Source organism: Desmodus rotundus, chromosome 4, assembly GCF_022682495.2.
Source record: "Desmodus rotundus isolate HL8 chromosome 4, HLdesRot8A.1, whole genome shotgun sequence".
Lineage (NCBI taxonomy): Eukaryota > Metazoa > Chordata > Mammalia > Chiroptera > Phyllostomidae > Desmodus > Desmodus rotundus.
In genome coordinates, this window is record NC_071390.1 from 27,498,860 (window position 1) to 27,520,342 (window position 21,483).

General features: G+C 40.7%; 1 protein-coding gene across 1 annotated transcript; it reads right to left on the bottom strand.

Moving 5' to 3' along the window:
• Nucleotides 1-5,316: 5,316 nt before the first annotated feature.
• On the bottom strand, nt 5,317-20,976 carry CEP55 (centrosomal protein 55). Its single transcript, XM_053923540.1, has 9 exons — nt 20,681-20,976; nt 19,961-20,145; nt 17,827-18,096; nt 16,190-16,258; nt 12,223-12,373; nt 10,400-10,713; nt 9,140-9,211; nt 7,994-8,119; nt 5,317-6,417 (listed from the first exon to the last, which is right to left on the bottom strand). Exons 2-9 carry the CDS (start codon nt 20,141-20,143, stop codon nt 6,217-6,219), a joined length of 1,386 nt encoding a protein of 461 aa, XP_053779515.1. The 5' UTR covers nt 20,144-20,145; nt 20,681-20,976; the 3' UTR covers nt 5,317-6,216.
• Between the last annotated feature and the right edge of the window lie 507 nt (nt 20,977-21,483).

Here is a 21,483-nt window from a genome sequence, read left to right on the forward strand (position 1 = left end):
GCAAATGAAAGATGATTCTAAAACTGAGAGAAAAGGGTTGTGGGAGAGGGAGGCATTAGAATCATGGAAGCCCAGAGGACATTTCCTGCCGCATCTTGAAGCAATCTTCCTGGGATGGAGACGGAGCAGATGGACGTGAGATGAGGGACAGACTCCTACCCCGCAGCCGTTCCTCCTTCCCTTCTCTGACACCCAGGGTCGGCTATGCTCCGCACACAATGCTAAGCAAGGATTTTGCACCCTGTGTCCTTTGCTGGGAAGATTGTCCTTCCCAGCGACCTTGCCGGAAGTGGGGCCGCGGGACCAAGTTCTGACCAATAGGAATGTGAGGAGAGTGCGTCACTTCCGGCCCGCGGAAGTTAGGAGCTCGTGCTACAGTCTTCATCATTACTGCAGAGACCTGGGAGGCCTCGAGTTCCCGCGAGTGTAGCTATGAGATGAAGGAGGTGAGCCAGCTTGCAAAAACTGGGAGGTGAGCAAGATTTAAAAACAAACAAACAAAACCCTCTATTGTGTTAAGCCATGATGATTTCAGGGTTTATTTGTTACTGGAACCTAACTCGGCCCATCTGAATACACTGTGCAATCCAGTTCTGGTCCATGAGATGTAAGGGAAGCGCACTGTGGAGTTTCGGGATGGATGTTTCCATTTCCAGTAAACTTCCTTCCTTTTATTGGGTAAAAGAAGAAAGGAGTGCTCATTCATTACCCTGGCTAGCTGTCTGCTTCTTGGTTTTGGAAAAAAGTCTCATTAGCTTGTGATGTTTGAAAGTGCAGCAGCCTTTATGTGAGCATGAGCAGGGGACCAAGAAAATTGTCGAGATGACAGCCCAGAACCTAAACATTGTGAAACTGTTCACCTAAATAGGGATTATCGATTCCTGACTTCTTTGTAAACGAGCAATGAATGATTCAATAGTGTCAGCCTTTTCTCCTTTTTGCATCTGAACTCATCTGCACTGTCACTAGTTGCAAACGAGGATGAGGAGTTCTAATGGATGAGTAAAATGAATGGAGGTTCTTGGAAATAGGTAGTGGAACTCTCATCTTCTCTTCATCCCCATCCACACTATAAACATTGCTGAAAAATAAAAATATTGGACAATATTTCCCATCTTCAATGTGCTTTCACATATAACTTCTGGCTTTATGATAGAAAAGGATAAAGTAGGGGCCAATAGCTCAGTCTCCAGAGGTGGATACACTGGAGTTCCAATACTGGCTCTGCCAGTCTCTTTGCTATGTGACCTTGGACAAGGGACTTAAGCTTTCTAAACCATAGCTGCTTCATCTGTATAATGGGGCAATTATAGAAACTCTCATATAGTGTTACTGTGTGGACAAAATGACACGATAGTTGTAAAGTATTTAGCATATTGGTTGGTATACTAAAAATACTTAACATATAGGGGCTCCTAAGTAAATTGGATTTTTGTTTTCATGACATCCTGGGAAGATAGTTGGGGAAGGCATTAACATGTCTATTTATAGAGTGGGGGAAGCTGAGGCTTAGGGAGGTTGGTGACTTGCTCAAAGTCAGAAGTAGAATTTAAACTGGGGTCATGTGGTTCCCATTCCAGGGCTGTTTCCACAGTAACATGCTCCCCTGAATTTGCCAAAGAAGCAAAACAAAATAAAATTCAAATTTTGAGATGCTTCCTTTTTGATCTCCAATGAACAGTGATTTCCATAAAGTTCACTCCATGAGAAGGGAATCATTTATATAACATGAACAAATATGAGAGATTGTTACATTTATCCTGAAAATAATATTTTCTGTAAGTTATCTCTTAATCTGCTACTACTGGCCCCACCCCCCTTACCTCTACTTTATAAAAGTTGAGTGAAAATGCACACCTTCAAACCCATGCAAGGTGGCATGGGTTCCATTCTGCAAAATCTATGAATCGAGCAGCAAAGTTGCTGTTTTTCTAAGTCATTTTCTTCTTCATTAAAACCTTAGTTTATTATCTCCTTTGATGTTTTTGCATTCAAAACAGTTTGCTTTCTGTATCGTAGTTACATGACTTTCAACGTCATTAATGGGGTGTGAAGGAACGCCTTTGACAATCTGACCCTTGCTCCTGCCCTATCTCTATACCATCATCATCCTTTGTTATCAGAAAGTGACCAGTATTACTCAGGCCATGTTTTTCCTTAATGACTTTTTAATGGTTCACTTTCAACATAAGTCCAGGAACAAATACTATTAAAATTCAAATATTATTTGCTTTCCTAAACCTCGCTCAGTCATCACCTCCTTTGGAAAGCCTCTCCTTTCTTGACTGAGGGGTGCCTTCTAATGGGGCACTTACGTCACTGTGCAGTCATTGATCTGCACTGATGTCCACCTTCCCTAGCCTCTGCTAAAGGAGGGCTCAGCTGTATGCTCCTGTCCACCTCTAGTGCCTGGCATGGCACCTCGCCTGTTGCAGATGAGCTACACGTGTGCTGAATCAAGTAATGCGATCAGTGGTTGGTACAGTCCCCTGCAGTGGGTGAGATTTCTTCAGGAGAGTTACCTGTAATGCCTGTTAAAACATTTTGGTAGAAATTGTGCTTGGTCCTGCGGTTAAATCAATATAGTGAGTCTTGCAGGCAAGAAGGTGAAGATTATTATCAGATGCAAACTCATTCTCTTGGGTACATGTCATTCCTTTTTTTCTCTGGTTTCATTGCATTGATTGCAGCACAACTTTCATTTGATTCGCTGAGTGCTCCTACCTACTTCTGGACCATGAGATGCTTCCCAGGCTCAGTCTTTTCTGCTCCTTTCTTTGTCATTTCTCCAGATTCTATGCAAACCCCTAGCTTGGTCTTGACCTTTCACCCTTGTTTGGGTGCCACTACTACATTTGCCCCTTGGACGTCTTACTAATCTTTCCCACTTGACCATCTAAAGTCAGAATATCATTAGATTTAAAGCTGAGAGCACATCACAGAAGATAAGGAAAAATAAAGAGAACCAGGCCAATGAGCCACTGGGGACCTACCTTAGACCACTGGGGGTCTTGGAAAGAGTACTTTTTGCTGGAACATGGCACACAAGCTGAAGTACAGGGGCTCTCACAACCACTGCCTCTGGGAGCCTGCGCCTCCCTTACTCTCTTGCCAACCCACTATGTGACCTTGGATAAGACACTCCTCTCTCTGGGACTCTGTTTCATCAGGAAGTCAAGGTTGGACTAGCTCTGTGGGTCTCAATCTTCAGTAAACCACCAGAATGCCCTGAAAAGCTTGTTAATAATGCAGATTCCATGTTCTCTACCCTGACATTCCAGTTTAGGAGGTCTGGGGGAGGCCAAGGAATCAACATTTTCAACACACTCCAAAGGTGAGGCAGACTTCCTGGACCAAAGATGATAGGGTAGATGACTCCCTAGTTCCTTTCCAGGTGTGACATTCCTTCTCTTGTTGGATTGGGGAGTAGAGGGTAGTGAGGAAGTGCTAGCAGCCAGCCAGATCTGTTTGGGAAGTGTAGCCAAGAATGAAGATGGCAGGTGGATGGGACGTTCAGGAGGGTCATATTCACTTTGTCCCTTAGACAGGTGTGTTTGAACCAGATTTGAGACCTCAGTCCTAAGACCGCAGGCAGGATTGAGCCTGCCCCAGCTTTCTGCCATCTCAGGCTGAACTACCCAGTCCTTTTGCCCCACTCGGATGATCTCCAGGGGTGTCCAAAATTTTGGCGTCTCTGGACCAAGAAAAAGAAGAGTTGTCTTGGGCCACACATTAAATACACAAACGCTAACAAAAACAAATTTTAAAAAAGTCTCATGTTTTAAGTACATTTCCGATTTTGTGTTGGGCCACATTCATCTCCATCCTGGGCCGCATGTGGCCCACAGGCTGCATCTTGCACAGCCCTGCAAAGGTCACAAACTGGGAATGTGTTTGGTGCACACAGTGGTAATTTTCCTCAACATTTAGAAGTTGGGAGATGTCACATTGAAAACCAGATTGGTCTTGGAAAATCTGAAAGATCAGCCATACTGGACTCATCCACATAGGACATTGGCTGGAGCTGAGCAGCTGCGCCCCCTTTGGGCGAAGGCATGCATTTCCCAGTCTCCACAGTCCACCCGGTTGGCTGTGAGAGGGTTTTGAGTTGGCTCTCCTAGCTCTAAAACTTGCTCTGGAGTATCAGCAGAGAGCTACGTATTGGGAGTATGGAATTGACTGCACTTGAGGATTATGGGCATGATTCTGTACAAATTTTTCACCTATGCATGAGAACATTAAGAAACCAGAGTGGAACTCACTGCTGGGTTTATCAGATTGTTGTTGAGTCTATCGACCTTTGCATTACATGGTTTCTCTATGAAGGCACATTGGAGGAATCTTTAAGGTCTAAGTACCAGGATCATTATAGTAGCATTTCTCTTGAAGATCAGCTGTATTTCTAAGTCATGTGAATGTATACAGAATTGTTTTTGTGCAAACATCTAGAAAGCTCAGCACCCAATTCAGGGCTCACCTGTCAGAAGCAGTTCATGGCCTGCCTTGGAGCTATCCTAATGAGTGACTCCATTTTACTTCTTATTCTCGTTCTCCTATTGCTTTTGCCTACTTCTTTTCACTTGTATTTTAGTATAAGATTTTTATCTTTAAAGAGTCAGACTGTCAACCTGTATTAGAATAATGCAATGTTTAAATGAATAAGGTCCTTCACCCTATGTATAACTTCATTATAGCACTTTCTACAATGTATTATACTTACCTGTTTATTGTTCCCCTTCTACTAGACTGTATTTTATTATCACTGTGTTACTAATACCTAGGCCAGAGCCTCACATATAGTTAGCATTTAATACATATTTGGAGTTGAAGTTAAAGATGGTGTAGAGAACTGGCAGAGCAAGGATCCATGTAATAGGTGGAGGGATTTGAAAAGGCAGAACTTCTCAGACCAGAGGGATGCAGGAAACCAGGTAGTGTGTTCTGCCATTTTTCTCTCCCACGCAAAAAACATCCCACGATTCCAGTTTGATATCACTTAATTCAGCATATCGTGTGTGGAGAATTCATAAGGGCTTCTGGCATGGTGGAGAGAACATGGGTGTTGAAGTTGACCTGGGGTTTGAAACCCAAGAATATCTTCAAAAAAAAAAAAAAATGATTGTGGGTATTTTGCCTAACTTTTCTGACCTTCATGTAGTTTTTGATTCCAGTGTGCCCTTAACTACCTTATTTTACACTGTCTGTTAATCTGTAACTCTCTGGCACTTCTCTCTGGGTAGAAATCTTAGAATACCCATTTATATACATACATGCTAGACATATTAAAAATTATTAAATCATTTTATTTCTTCCTTCTTTATATTACTAACAGTAGCCTAATGTTAAGCATTTTATAAAACCTGAAGAAATAAATATGTTTTTGGTTTACACACACGTATAAAAATATATATTCAGATAAGCAAATATCTGCTCATAACATTGCCCAGCTTTAAGAATGCCAAAAAAAAAGTAAATAGTAAATAAAATACCTGTAAATTAAAATGAGAGTGCTAGATTTTAACATTTTTAACTGACCAATACGTCGTGCTGTTGAAATTGAACTTAAAGTGATGGCCAGTTAACACAACAGAAAACACTGTGTGTGTGGCTACTTGGGAGTATTCCTGAAGCAGAACCTACTTTGTGCTTAGAACATTGCTAGGTTTACAGTTTCAACAGTAGGCAGCAATAAAGATGAAGAAAATTCCCAACTTGTCTAATAACCTCTCTATAATAACAAGGAAAAAAATTAAAGTATCACCATCTGTTAACAGTGGACTCAATTGAAGGTACATTTATTTTTGTATATCAAGTGCTTAGATAAAAAGTGCTCATACAGTAAGATACTTGGTTAATTACCTTTGATTTTTAAAGACCCACAACATACAGAATATTTGCTTGTCTGTGTTTAGATTTAATTCACAAACAATAACCTGAACTGTCTTTCCTCCATCAAGTACTTTAACAGTGCAACCTGTCAGCTGTCTCAGCACGTGCTGAAGCTTGAACAGGAACCATCTCAGTGAGGTATTCCCTGCCAAGGAAAATGCAAAGCAGCCCCCAAAATACAGTGATAAACTTCTATACCAGAGTCTCCAAGGTAGATAGATAGGCAGTTTCCTATATAAGAGGTAAAATAAGGAATTCAAAATGTTCATTTACTGATGTAAGATACAGTATTGAATCTTTCGGCAAAAATAAAGAACAATTATCTTGCTATTCTGAACAGTATTCAACATGGACAAGGAGGTCTCGATGTTCGGTGGCTGGATACTGGGCACTGCACTTGGGGCACTCCACCAGGCTTTCATTCAGTGCAGTTGTGGGGCTTTTTGGTGAGGCAGCTTTTACTTTGTTTCCAGTCTCTCCTTGGAAAGTGACTAATGGCTCTGTGAAGGCCAATTCAGGAAGCTGCTTCTGAAAAATAAATGTCAAATGAACACCATTTATATGTAAATTGTACCTGCTCCACAGGTGGCCCAGCCGCTTCAGCCCTGCAGACAGATTTTCTTTTGAATCTCTGCTCGTGGGTATCACGGTGCTAACATATGATGTAGTTATAAATTGCCCAGATTACCCAGGAAGAACTGGGGTCGGGTGCTGAAGTGAGTAGGTTTTATTAAAATGCTTAGAGCCGAGTGTAAAGGCCGGCCTGTGTGCAGGCGGACAGAATTTGCTAGTGAACAGGAGCACTGCTGCAGTAAAGAACTACATGGGATTAAGAGCAGCACAGAATTTTAGCAGACCAAACAAGTTAAACACAGAAATGACTAATTGTGTAATAATACCTGTGAGACTTTCCTTTTTCATGTTTTCTGAGGAACTTAGAATAAAGCTAAAAAATGAGTATTTTACAACATCCTGTGAAGATAGATGGTAGGAACAGAATGAAAGTACAGGAAAATGTAAGCCCTCCAGCTTCCTATACTTTGAAAAACAGTCATTAACAGAAATGAAAAATTTCAATTTCAAATATTACAAATGGTCAGAATCAGTAACACACTAAAGGACAGAGCCAAAAATATATTTTCTTTATATGTATAAAGAAGTCACAAATGATTTTTTAAAAAACAATTGCTTTTTTCTTTTTTGAAAACTGAGTAATTCTATTTGTAACATTTTACCATCTGCAAACACTCTGCAGTACGAGGATGACATGTAAAGTATGTGCTATGTGACACACACACACACAGGTCTGGTCCTAAGCAACATGACAATAGGCAAGTCAAAAACCATTTCCCCAGAGAACCAATGTTATGTAAAAGGCTTGTGTTTTTAAAGACTATGTATTCCCAGACAACAGCATGCTGATTATCAGAAGGAAAGGGGGTGTAGAAGAAGGTAAAGAGGGGAGACATAGTGATGGAGGAACTGACTTGGGGTGGTGAACACACAATACAATAAATATAGATGATGTATTATAGAATTGTACACCTGAAGCCTATATAATTTTATTAACCAATGTCATCTCCAATTAATTCGGTAAAAAAAGTGAAGACAAAAGATTAAGAGTTCCAAAAAAATATTGATTATGTGTTCCGGGTAACCCACAAAATGTGCTTAACTCAATATGTTTAAAACAGTGTATTAACAGTAATAGTCCACTATCCTAAAAAACAGCGTTTCTTTCTTTCTTTCTTCCTTTTTAAATAGAACAATATAATTCCCTCCCTTGTCCCACTCCCTCCTTCAGGCCAGGCACTTTTCTGTGCCTCTCGAGTCACAGCCCGGGGGGTGGGGATAACCCTAGAGGCACCGGTAATCTAATGATTACCAAGAGCTACGCAATGTCCCCTTCTCTTGCTCTGAACTGATGCTCCAAGGGCAGCTGCTTCAAGTGGGGCAGGGGCTCTGCCTGCTGATGGAGGAGCGGCTGTTCTTTAAGTGATACCCTCCCAGTGCAGGAACGGGGTGGGTGTATAAATGGAAAGAAGGCAGAAAGAGAAAGAAGAAAAAAAGCTTTAAGTTTAACCTTTAACCATTCTAGACTCACCAAGGATTCCAACTGTGTTATTTGATTTCTTGCTTTTTGAAGCTCCGTAAGAATTACATGCAATTGATGCTGCATATTTTGACGGTCAAGTTTTTCATTTTCGAAGTCTAAAGTACATGCCTGAATCTGGAGAAATGCCCAGGACAAGATAGTTACAGCTGGTATAAACTGTCCAGTTTTCTTGACTGGATACTTGCATTTTTTAAATTAGCACAAGAAGCAAACAGTTGTTGTACTATCAGAGCAAGAAGTCAACTGAGCACAGTGAGATACTGATAAATATGATCTTAGCAACAAATTAAACAAAATAGAAACAGAAGTATAGATACATAGAACAGACCAACAGCTGTCAGAGGGGAAAGGGTTTGGGAGGCTGGGTAAAAAAAGGGGAAGATGTTAAGGAAAAATGCATGTGCGTGACGCACAGACGTGGACAACAGCATGGTGACAGCTCTGGCTGGGAAGGGAGGGAGCAGGAGGTGGAAGTGGTAAAGGAGGGATAAGGGGGGTGGAAAGGGCTTGACTTTGGGTGGTAAGCGCACAGGGCAGTGTGCAGGTGATGTTTTATTGAGTTGTATACTTGAAACCTGTGTGGTGTTGTGAACCAATATCACCCCAATAAATTCAATTAAAAAATTAAAATAAAAAAGAAGTTTATGGTTGAGGACTTGGTTGATCCAAGGAGCAAAAAGCCAGTGTCTGAGGTGTAGGTGTCTCCCCCACCACTGTTTTTGATGTGGAAGGGAGAGAAGGCCAGAGGTGGCCACTCCCAGGTTTGGAATGTACTAAAGATCTCTAGTCTCTATTCTCAGACTACATGGTGTCTCTGAGTTCTGCTTGAAGTGATGAGGCAGCCCTGTTAAGGAGACCCTGTTAGGCTAGAGTAGGAACTAGAAAAGCTGTTTGGGGAAGGATAACATTTGCCAAGGTGAACATCTACCCATCAAGAAAACTGCTACCTCAGCTCAGCAAATCTGTTTTAGCCTAACAACAGTAACAGGAATATATGGTAGCACAGATAGTTTTTTTTTTAAAAAAAACGTTTCTCACAACTTCAAATGGCTCTTCACAGGACAGTGTAAACATGAGGGAAAATTCCATTTTCTAATGAGTGATATCAGATTTAGAAGCAACCCCAGTGAGTACCTGTTGTTCCAACAGAGCTACCCTTGTTTGTTCCTCTTGCTGCTTTATCAAAGACGTGTAAAGAACCTGGACCTGCAGGGTGTAAACAGAAACAGTGTGGTCACATCCAGCCTTTCTGTTGCTTGACCCGGAGGCATGAGCACTCTGGAGTCTCACATCTCTAACCAGAACACCACCTGCCAGTCTCAGTGAGTCACTCCATCTGGGGGCTGATGGCTATCTATGCCAGCAGCTGAGCAGTGCCACATGGGCTGCGAGCTCCCCCAGGCACAGACTGAAAGCAGAGGAACAGCACAAACTCTGCAGTGGCCACGCCCACTGTTCTGGAGGTTCTGACATCTAATCTACTAATATCTCTGAGTAGAATCACAGCTGGCAGGGCCTCGCTTCCTTGCCACAGAGTCGGAACAAAATTCTCAGTCATTTATGCATAATCTTTCACAAATATCACTGCTTACCTGTAGGCAGAAGTGAGCGTGGTGAAGACTAAGAGGGCACATGTCACAGATTATTTCCCACCCCCTCAACTTTAAGGATTTTTAAAATTACTGTTCTAACAGTAGCAATCACTAACATGTCCCTTTGGTTTACAAAGCTCTTCTACATTCTCTCAGTTGCCCCTCACAAAAACCCTGTGAGATGAGAAGAAATTATTAATTTGACACATGATTAACCTGCAGGTCAGAGAAGTTGGGGGATTTGCCTAAGGTCACACACATCCTAGACTAGAGCCCAGGTATAGACTCCAAATACCGTTCTCAAAATCCAGACTCAGGGACTTCAACATCCTGATGTAAAGCTGGGAGGGTGAGAACACAGAAGGGACCACATGAATGGCACGTAAGCAGTGCCACGGTCAAGGCCTAGGAGTCAGCCTTGATTCCTCTCTGTAAATCTTTGGGCTTCTCACACATACTTACCTCCTCTCTCAGGGCCTTTAAAGTGTATGTGAGCTTCTCTGGCTGGAGAGCCACTCACCATGCTGGTCCCTTCTTGTCATCAGGTCTTTTTGTCCAAATACCATCTCCTCTGTGAGTCCTTCACTGGCCCCCAATTCCTCTTTGTCAGATTATCCAGTGTTACTTTCTTTAGTTTCTTGTTTATGGCCTATTTCCATTCTAAATATGAACACCCGCAAAGGGGACAGCACTGTTTTGTTCCTTGCTGGTTCCCAAGTGGTTAAAGTAGGCCCTGCCACTTAGTAAGTACAATGAAAAACCTGAATTATGAATCATGGGAACCCTTACTGGCTGGGCTCACCTGAGATAAGAGCTCTTCAGATCTCGTCTTCTCTGCTTCGAGTCTTCTCCTGGCAGCATCATTCTCATCCTGGAGCCTTTGTATTTTCTCTGTTTTATGCCTGTCATCTTCCAGATGTTGTATATTTGCCTTTCTTTGTGAACATAACAGTTTATTTAAATCTTGAATTTCTTTCTGAGTTTCTTCATATTTTCTTTGAAATTCACTAAGTTCAAAATTCAACTGAGTTATGGTTTGTCGTTCAACCTCAAGATCTTTTTTCGCACTTGCCAAGAGGGAGTGGTAATGTCTTTGCTTTTCTTCTTGAAGATGACCTGTGACAAACACAGCAGGGCAAGATTCACTTTATGAAATATCTAATACTCCTGAAAAGATAAAGGTAAACCCGGCTCTACAAACAAGGTCACATTATTTCCTCACCTTACAAAATGGAGGGTCAAGAGGTAGGGTTGATATTTGATGGGACAAAAACACAAGTCCAGGTACGTCGTTTGAAATTACGACACTAATAACTAAAAGGACTAAAAACAGTTCACATCACTATTCTATGGAGAGGGAAAGTCACTAATGTTTAAAGAAGATAAATCAACAAATAGGGATATTAGCTCATTATTTATAGGTGAGATTATTACCAAAATTAAAAAACAGCAATGTTAACAGCAGCTGCCCTGATAGGAGGAAACAGAGACCAGGAATGAGATGGGAAAGGCAGAGCAGGACCCTTCTGTACTATTAAATATTTCAGCAAACAATTATTACTTTGATAACACAAACACACCCCTAGGTTACCAACAAAAAATTAGACTTAGTCCATAATTAAAATCCTACTTTCATGTGTAGTAACCTTGTAAAGGCATTACAGTAGTAACTTTGTCCCTTAGGGATAAACAGCTTTGAATTATCTCCAGGCACATTCCTTTTATAGTGTCTTTCTAGCATTGGCTTCATTTTAAATATTCAAGAGCCTTGCTCGCCTTTCTTTAGCCTTCTCTCTGTGTAATTCAAGGCTTCCTTCCTGTTAGGGTGCTCAGGCCTTTAGTGATTGATTTGCATGGGGTTTCTCTTCTGTTCCTAGATTGTCACCTGTAAGATGAGTAATGACTCTCTGCCCCATCTCCTAGGCTTCTTGTGAAACTCAGCTGAGAGCAATGTTAGGGAAACTGCAAAGCACTTGGCAAAAAAACCCCCCCCAAAACACACACATCATTAACAAGAAACTTCATCTCAATTCTGTGGTGAGATTCAAATGATTGAAGTGTCACCTATAATATGCGTTTTCTCCTGGGACTGGTATGATCATTGATGACAAGGCAGCTCTGGGGGCAATAAAGTTGGAGAAGTGCTTTGAGGGAGGGGAGGACATGCACAGTGGAGAAAATGTAATGTGTCTTCAGAGCTGCTGAAGATCCCTTTTACCCTGGTGCCTTTTGCCTTCTTTTATCAGAAAACAATGGGAAATAAAACAGACTGGCCAAAATGGTATTTCTTCAGAAAACCATTTTAATAAGACTTGCTCTCATTTTCCTTTCTTTTAAAAATTAAAAAAAAATATATTGATTTTAGAAAGAGGAAGGAAGAGGGGGAGAGAGAGAGAGAAATTTGTTGCCCCTCTTATTTATGCCCTCATCGGTTGATTCTTGTATGTGCCCTGACGGGGGATCAAACCCATGACCTTGGTATATGGAGACAATGCTCTTACCAACTGAGCTACCTGGCCAGGTAGCTTATTTTTCTTTCTAACACACATATAAAATCTAAAATTGAGGAATCTCTCCCTTTTGGAAAATGTCATGCAGAAATATCCCAAAAGACCATACTTATACCAGTACCTTCATTCCTTTTTGTCTGCTGTGGGAGTGAATGAGCAGCTGTTTCCGATTTCTGTTGTAACTCATGGATTTTTGCTAGAAGTCCTTTTACGTAGACCTCTCGCTGCTGATCATACACAAGCCATTGCTGATTTTTCTCTAGAGCCTCAATGTGAAAGTGTACGAAAATCAATTATAAACATTGTTACAATAATAGCAAAATAGAAATTAAAAAAGCAAAATCTGAAAATGGGCAAGGAAGCCCAAGTGATGTAGTCTTCTCTAACACACAGAAATTCTTATGGCTCACAGAATTCCCTCATTAGTTCCAAATGTATAAACAGTTAAATGTATAAACTGCAAAACTGTCATCTGCAGTTAATGTGAGATCTTGCTTCCTGGCATGTCGACAGTTTGGCTCAAAGAAACTATTATAAAAATTCTCTACAGGTTTGGATGTTTCTTACATTGACAAACCCTTTGTAATAAAACTATCATAGCTATTTCTGTAATCTCACAAGTTCTTAACATGTACCCCTGATGTCACAGTTCATCGCCGACCTGTTGTAATTTATTGTTATCAGTGGCTGAAATGGCAGCCAGGATGCCTAACTTCATAGGCTTCAGGGCTACCAGAAAGAGCTGGTACAAGCACAGAGTTCTTAACACACGTTGCATGGTAAAGCCTGATTGAAGTAAAACAAACCAAGTGGAATATATTTTCCAAGGTGTTCGATTCTTTTTGAATCACCCTACACTTGTTGTAGGTGTATTGTAAAAGGAGGGCTCCCTTCCTCCACAAGCTGGCATCTCACTCTACAGGGGTGAGATGGGATAAGTCGTAAGAAATATAGTGGAAGGTTCTGGTTGTATATCAAGGCATCTTCTTTCAGGTAAGACTTTCTACTCTTTAAAGACACAGGGAGTTGAACTGCATGTCCAAAAAAGATCTATATGTATGAAAACTCTAAGGCTAGAGAGTTCCTCCAACCTTTGCTAGGCTCCGTTCACGACCATCCTACAAAGTCCTGAGCAAAGCTTCTAGGGGTGGGGCTTGCGGGATTTCCAGTGACTGTTTTCCATACAGTTAGGAAATGGATCAGGACGACAGAGGCAACTTCTGGAATCAAAGACCTAGTCCAGGGCCCTCCAGCCACTCGACCACTTTTCTCTCCGCACCCGTCAGGCAGTTATATTTGTTCTTCTCGTACGACTTTAAAGTTCATTTATCAAGCGAAGATACTGTATATTCACTCTACATTATACAGGATACTCAAATTTAGTTGATAAAGAGATGTAGCGCTGTATAACTCAAAAAGCCCACACTTATCCAAATACTTACAAATCCTATGTTTGAGGGGAAAAATACCTAATTTTATACCAAATTTTAGCCTTTCCATATTTAAGAAATATTTTAATATAAATAATTTACCATATTTTTTCAGATTATAAGATGCACCGGACCATAAGTGAGCCAGGTAAGCTACATTCGGACTATAAGACGCACCCCATTTTCCTCCCAAATTTGGGGGAGGAAGTACGTCTTATAGTCCAAAAAATATGGCAAGTCAACATTGGATGGTCATGCACATTTTCTTCTTTTAAAGACAACTGTCCATATATTAGTTAAGTGTGAGAAACAAAACTATAGGATGACATAAGATAGTAAGATTTGAGGGGCACCACTCTGAAAGGTCACATGATGGTGACGTCCCTTAAAGTAGCAAACACTTCACACCCGGTCTCTTTTCACCGACCCTGTCCATCCGCGTTCTTCTCTTTAATAGCATCAATAAATGGATTTGCTAGCTATCAGTAAATGTCAATATTATTAGTTTTACTCTTCATACCCATATGCAACTCACTCTCAAATGGCTTAGATAAAAATAAAGTGTGCGTGCGGGGGGTGGGGACTGAAAGAAAGCGCAGAGCAGGGTAAAACATTAACAGCGATAGAATTTGGTATACTTGGAAAGTGGGCATGTCATGTACCATTTTCATTCTTGTCACTTTTCTATAAATTTGAATTTTTTCCAAATAAAAGATGTGAAAATAATTACTTATCTTCCCTAAAGTCTGTATTTGAAAATGAGATTTTTAAAAAAATGAAGAGCAAGACATGCCTATGAAAACTGGCTTTTAGTTATTTGGTTTGATTTAGTTCAAAAGTTGCCGATGCCAGACGCTCACATCATTAATGTAATTATTTCAAAATGTTGGCCAGACCTAAATGTAGCTGAGGAGTGATACAAGTAGCCTTAAGGAAGGCAAACAGGATTTTGGGGTTTCTTTTAGTATAACAAACACTGATCTTAAAATAGGTAGGCAAACTCCCACAGGAAGTTTTGTGGGAGCGTTGAGGAGGGGTATGGGACTAGAATTGCTGAGCTCTCAAAAGCCGAATAATGTAAGTATGTGTGGACTATCGGAACTGAGATTTCTCTATTCTCCTCCCATAAGTCCTCCAATTACAATTTTCCTCCCTGTTTTAAAGGTCTGCAGAGATTGCAAAGTGACAGCCAGAGCTAAACCACCTCTTGCTTATTAGAGGTAAGCTGTTGGTTCTCAAAGGATGGCCCTTGAACCACCAACAAGAGCAGCAGCAGCAGCTGCGGGAGCTCGTTGGAAGTCCAGAATCTTGGGTCCTACCCCAGACCAAGGAAATCAGAATCTGCATTTTATGACCGTCCCCTAGATTCATGTGCACTTTGGAGTTGGAGAGCCATTGCTCAGTCTACATCACCATTTGAAGGTGAGTTGGGTTAATTTTACTCCCTTTGTCTAAAAGCCTTTCTGAGGTAAATAGAGCAGAGAAGTACAATGTATTCCTTTAATAATCTATGAAGATAGAGCAAAAAACTGAGTATAAGCATGTAACATTTTTAAAAAGAATTTCATAAAAAAGAGCAAAAAACTGAGTATAAGCATGTAACATTTTTAAAAAGAATTTCATAAAAAGAACCATTATCTAAAAATAACTTTTGTTTATATTTGAAGCAGATAGTGCTGAGAAGCCTAAAAATTACATATGAGTTTAAGAAAATAGCATATATTTTCAGGTACTTTGCTAAAGGAGACACCAGTAAAATTCACACAAGTTTCCATTTGGTCATTCTTTCAACTGTTCTAGATGCTGGGGATGATATACCAGATAAAAAACGTATTTAATAGTTCTTTAAAAACTATGTTTCTTCTTTATTTTAGATACCTCTAAGTAAAGTATTTTGATAAGGGTACTACAGGACTCCACTATACAGACACTCAACGGATTTAAATTCTTCTTTTGAAGATCAAATAGACCACAAAGTACACTTGCTAGATAAAATAAAACAGGAATCTTAAGAGCATACTTAGGTCAGGGTAGACATACCAGTAATATTTCTAGAATCAAAATACTTAATGGTGTAATAATTAAATGGTGTAATAATGGTATAAAATACCTAATGGTGTAATAATTAAGTCAAGAATTTCATACTTTGTATATCTAATCCTAAAACTTGAAAAAATACACTTTGAATAGTAGTCCTGTGCCCTCAATTTAATTCCCAATGAAACCTACCAATCCATTTAAGATATAAGTTTAAAATAATATGGCTTTACCATATATTGAACATAACTCCATATCAAGTTCTAGAGAAAAGAAGTATTGAGTATACAAAGAATGTATTTTCCTTTTCAAACTATTACATTATAGTAACAGAATAGCTGGGCAAATTAGATTTAAGTGGAGAAGGGTGTCGTTGAGGTGATGGGTGACTTCTAGGGCTTTCTAGCCAATGAAACTGTGAATAGAGGAACCGGTCCTCTTGAGTACCTGGAGACTGAAGGTAGTCAGTCATCTAGAGAGATGATCTCAAACCACTCGGTTCTCCATCAACAGGTTTTTTTCAACTCACAGCATCAATGCTATCAAATCCCATGAAATTTATGAGTGAAATTAGTCCTCTTTAGCCATAACTTAATGAGAGGAAAAGGAACTTACATCTCTCAGCTGTAGTTCTGTTTCATGAATATTATTCATTGATGAGTTGAAGCAGTTTGTTGTCTCAGTCTGTAAATAAACCAGTGTTAGTTAATATCACAAATTTAATAATAGAAGCTTCCTCATTCTACTTCACAGGGGCTTCCCAAAATCCAGACCTTATACGTGCCTGTGAACCTCATGCCAGGTGAAGGGTACACAGCAGAATTAAGATTTTCTAGAAGTGCCCTAAGTGGACTGGAAACCTTGAGATTTCATATATAATGTGACTTTGGAGGGCGTCTAGACTCTAGGATCGCCAAAGAGCCCTCAGGGCATATGAGTAGCTCAGTGTTTTGTCACCAAAAGGAGACAAAACTGGGCTACTTAAACGAAATCTGGAAAACAGTAAATTGTCAAACAAAAGGTAAAAGTTGTTTTCTAAGAATTATGTTTATATTAGTAACAGTATCATTACTAGTTCATATAGATTATGTAGAACTTAAAACATAACTTCTTTTTCCTTCATTTTCTCATAAAGGAAGAAAAGAGGGGAACTAGATAGTTAGGTATCTAGGCTGGCCAACAAAACTCCCAGAAGCAGTATTCCAGTCCTTACGTGAATGCTGGCAAGGAAATTCAAAATATTTCTTTTCTCCAAAGGTGCTCTAGACACTCATCCTAATATGTAGCCCTTTCTCCCTCTGAATTTAGTTGTCTGGGTGGAAATTATAACAGAGATAGGTCACCAAATCTCTTTCCCTTTTTCCCTGGGCACACTGTAGACAATGTTTCCCAGCCTTCCCTGTGGTTAGTGAGGCCCTGAAACTGAATTCTGTCCAGTGGAATGTGGGCAGAAGTGATATATGCCAAAACCATGCCTGGCTCCAAACCCTCCCCAGTTCTCCACAGGCTCTCTCTAGCTCACAGCTGTGTAAAAAGGATCTGGTGGAAGACTCCACTGTAAGGGATGGGAGGGGTGGGGGAAAAGAAATAATCTGGATCTCTGAATGACTTTGTGGAGCAAAGCCTCCTCCACTTCAGCCTGCACTAGACTGTGACCTGAGGGAAAAATAAACATTTGTTGTAGAAGACTGATATTTGGAGGTGGTTTGTTATAGCAATTAGACATGCTGACTAATATAGAAATTAATAGTGAAGCCCTGGCCAGATAGCTCAGTTGGTTAGAACATTGACCTGATATGACATGGTTGCAGGTTCGATCTCCAGTCAAGGCACATAGAAGACTCAACCAATAAAGGCATAGTGAATGGAACAACAAATTGATGTATCTCTCTTTAAAAACAATCAATAAATATAATCTGGCTGGTGTGGCTCAGGGGGATGAGTAACGGCCTACAAACTGAAAGGTCACCAGTTCGATTCCCAGTCAGGGCACATGCTGAGGTTGCAGGCCAGGTTCCTGGCTGGGGGGACGCGAGAGGCAACTGATCGATGTTTTTCTCACATATCAATCTTTCTCTCCCTTTCCTTCTCCCTCCTTTAATCTCTAAAATATAAATAAAACCTTTTTTAAAATCAGTAAGGAAAAATTTTTAAAAAGAAATTAATAGTGGATAGCCCACACAATTATTTTCTTTAAAGATTTTATTGTGTCAGAAAGGGAAAATACCTGGGTTTAAAGAAATGATTAGTACCTGTGATGAATGACTTGCTTTGGTTTCAAGTTCAGCGAGTCTTGCAGTTGTAGTAGACAGCTGTTTTTTCAATAGATCTGTCTCTTCAGACAAGGATTTCAACAGTTGTTCCCTCCTTTCACCTTCCTTTGTTTTCTCCTCCAGCTGTTCCAGCAATACGGAAGTGCTATATTTGGTTTTCAGCTGGTCTCTGAGTCTCTGTATCTCTTTGTCCTTCTCTGTGAGATGATAAGCATCCTTCTCCCTCTCAGCTTCAAGGAACTGAATTTTCTAGATATAAACTAAGAAGAATCTTAGAGCAGAGCCAGGTCAAACATGAAAGTAAATGATATACTACAACAAACATTTATGAAGTGTTTACTATCTATCAAGTCAGCACTGTACTAGATACCAGGGCCAAAAAGATGATGAAGCCAAGGTCTTATGATCAGAGAGCTCAGTGAGGTAAACTAATACATTAATACAATATGATTAAGTGCTGTAGTTAAGATATGAATAAAATGGATGGGACATGGACTCAGAAAGGAGAAACCAACTTTGTCAAGAGTGGCGAGAGAAAGGTACAGAAAAGTTGGCGTTCTCACATGAGCATCTGATCATCATCCCTTCATCATACCAGTGCTAATAATCTTGAGGGCTAACACTCATATGAGATGCATGCTCACTGATGAACTTGAAACAACAGAACTTAAAAATTACAGAACGTTTACAGCTGGATAAAAATGCATTCATTAACTTGCTTTTTGTTAATAAATGATTTGGTATCCAATCTAGAAGGTGGTCTTCAAAGGAGTGTTCAACATTTTCAAGTACTTGGAAGATAAAGAAGGCATGCTTGGTGTACTGCTGCTGGCGTAAGGGAGAAAGCACCAATGGAGAGGACAGGAAAAGGCAGCAGGCTGACTTTACATGCTAACAAGGTAAAAACATCATAAAACTGAAAACTTGCATTTGTTTGGCGGAGGGGGGTGGCATGGGATCAGGGCAGTGGCAATTGTTCAAATGTAAAATAGGGAAAATTGAGTTGGATGGTTGTGTGGAAATGATGAGGGATTTCAGTCAACTACAAGCTTAAGAGAAGGCAGCCGTATGCTGCAGTTATCAAAGAAGCCAGTACGATTTGAGGTTTTCGTGGAGGACAGCATCCCACCTGGAAATAAGGGTACCTTTTCCACCTGTGTGTGCCACTGTGAACAGTACTGGGTGCAGAATTCAGAAAGGACGCGACACACCACCAACTATTCAGGAAAGTGACCAGGATGATATGAAGCCAGAAAAGCTGAAGACTATGGGGATGGTCTACCAAAAAGTAAGAGGAAGCAAGTTTTTCTTAAATATCGGAAAAGTTGTCAATTGAATTAAAAACATACTTGTTCTGTGAAGCTTTAATGGGCACAATTAGAACAAATGGGTAGAAGTTACAGGAAGTTTAGTTTCAACTGATTATAAAGGAGTAGAGATTCGATAACTGGTGCTTGGCAAATGTGGAATGAACTGGAAAGAGATCTTTCAGGGAAGCCATCAGATTCCTTCACCAGATTGCAAAATAACCTTTATAGCTAAGAATTGGTGATAGATCACTTTTCAATGCTTGTATAAGTATTTACCTCAATATATGTTGTTAAAAATAATAAGTCATTGGGTTTTATGATATGCCTATAAAATAGAATTTAAAGAAATCCAATGACGCTATTTAATACCGGTCACTTATTTTCTAACTTTAATAATAAAAGTACTATTATAAAATATATTAAAACAAATTAATGATTAAATTTTTTAATTTTTCCAGTTCTAATAAATTCCCAACTGCTTTACTATGACACAACAAACTGAAAATTGGAGAACCTGAAATATAGTTTGAAAGAATGCAAAATGTCAATATATGTAATGATTTTATCTCAAAAGAACCTGAAAACAAAGATTACTTGGAAAGCAGCCAATACACACAATAAAATAGATTTCTAAACATTCATATTAAAATCTGAACTCCATTTAACCCTTTGAAATAATTACATTTGATATTTTACATTTCGTAAACTAACAGAAAAGCTAGGTTATATCATTAATGGGGAAATACTGTCTCATTTCCTACCATAAAGCTGACTACAATCGAAAGGGTTTTAAGGTCATTTACCTCCAAAAGCCTGTGTCTCTCTTGATCAGTCAGCTTTCCTCTTCCGCTTGTGATTTCATCCACTGATGTTTGCAAGGCTGTAGTTTTTCCCCTAAATTTTTCTAATGCAGTTTCTGATTTGGAGCTACTAGACTTTGATCCCCATTTACATTTAATTAAATCTTTGGGACTTCTGGAGGACATCTCTGAAACCATAAAAATAAAAATTATAGCTTATAAATCTGAGTTTACAAGGTCAAAGCTCAAGTTTGAAAAGGTCTAATAACCTGTTTGCTAAATGGAAGAACCTTCCTATGAAAATAAGTGATGTGTCCAAACCACTAGGGTTGGGAGAGGAAATGGGGACCGAATCTTGAACTATTTTCGTCACCCACAGTGCCTAAGAGCAGGTGCTCACAAAATACTTCCAGATGTGCGGAAGTGATCTAGGACATGCTGGACAGGTGACCAAAGAAACATTTAAATTGACCCAGCAAACTGCAAACGGCATCGATTACAGGCTACATCATCTACAAGTGGAGGCAAATCTTACAAAGCCCTCACCTAAAGACTTCACGGGGGAGGCAGACAGGCAAGATGAAACTGCAAATAGAGGCACTTTCTTTCTCTCTCTCAAGTCATGGAAATGCTTGCTAATCAACAAAATGCTCAACTAAGGAAAGACCCTGGCAAGTCACTTGGTCTCACTGCGCCCGTCTGTGAGAGGGTGATAATACCCACCGCAAAGCTGAAAGGAGGAATGGAAACCACAACGGTCGTGAGGCGCCAAGCCCGGTGCCAGGAAAAGCCGGCTTAAATCAGGGGGGCAGAGATTGAGTCCCGGCGGACGTGATCTGCTCACTGATCCCACCGCCCGCTTGTCCGGCCCTGTCCCGGGGCTGGGGCACCTGGCTGCGCGTCGCCAACCTCCGTGGTCGCTTCCCAGCAGGCTGCCAGCACCTGAGGTGAAAAATGGAGCTCGCGTGTGCCCAGCTACACCTCCGGTGACAACGCCGCTTCCGGGAGTTTGAATCCCGCGGCTGCGGGGCGGAGCACGTCACTGCCGGCGGGGACGCAGCCGGCGGGAGGAGGGACAGTGGGGCCGCTGCTCCCGGATTCGCTCGGACCTTCGAGGGGCGGGGCCTGGAACCTGAGTGCAGGGGGTGGGCGAGCCGGAGGTGGGGCGGGGTGGGTGGAGGATGGAAACGCCTTCTCCCAGGTTCGCCAGGGTATTCTGGGGCTGTCTCTGGGTTTTCCTGATGGCTCAGACCTCAGATTCGGTATTACTTTGTGAAGGGCTGATTTGTGTTTATCGGCTTTGAGGATGAAGCAAATTCCTGTGCTCACTGAGGTAAACCCAGTGACTGAACTGGAACTAATTCATTCTGTGTCCTTGAGCATAATTCGCCCTGTATAAAATGAGAAAAGTGGATTCTACAAAGGAGCACAGCCTGCCAATCTTCCTCTTGGGCTGATTCTTGTCAGGGTGCAGCAGTGGGGAGTAAGTATAGCAGGACAGCTACGCTCAGGTTGAAAACAGTTTA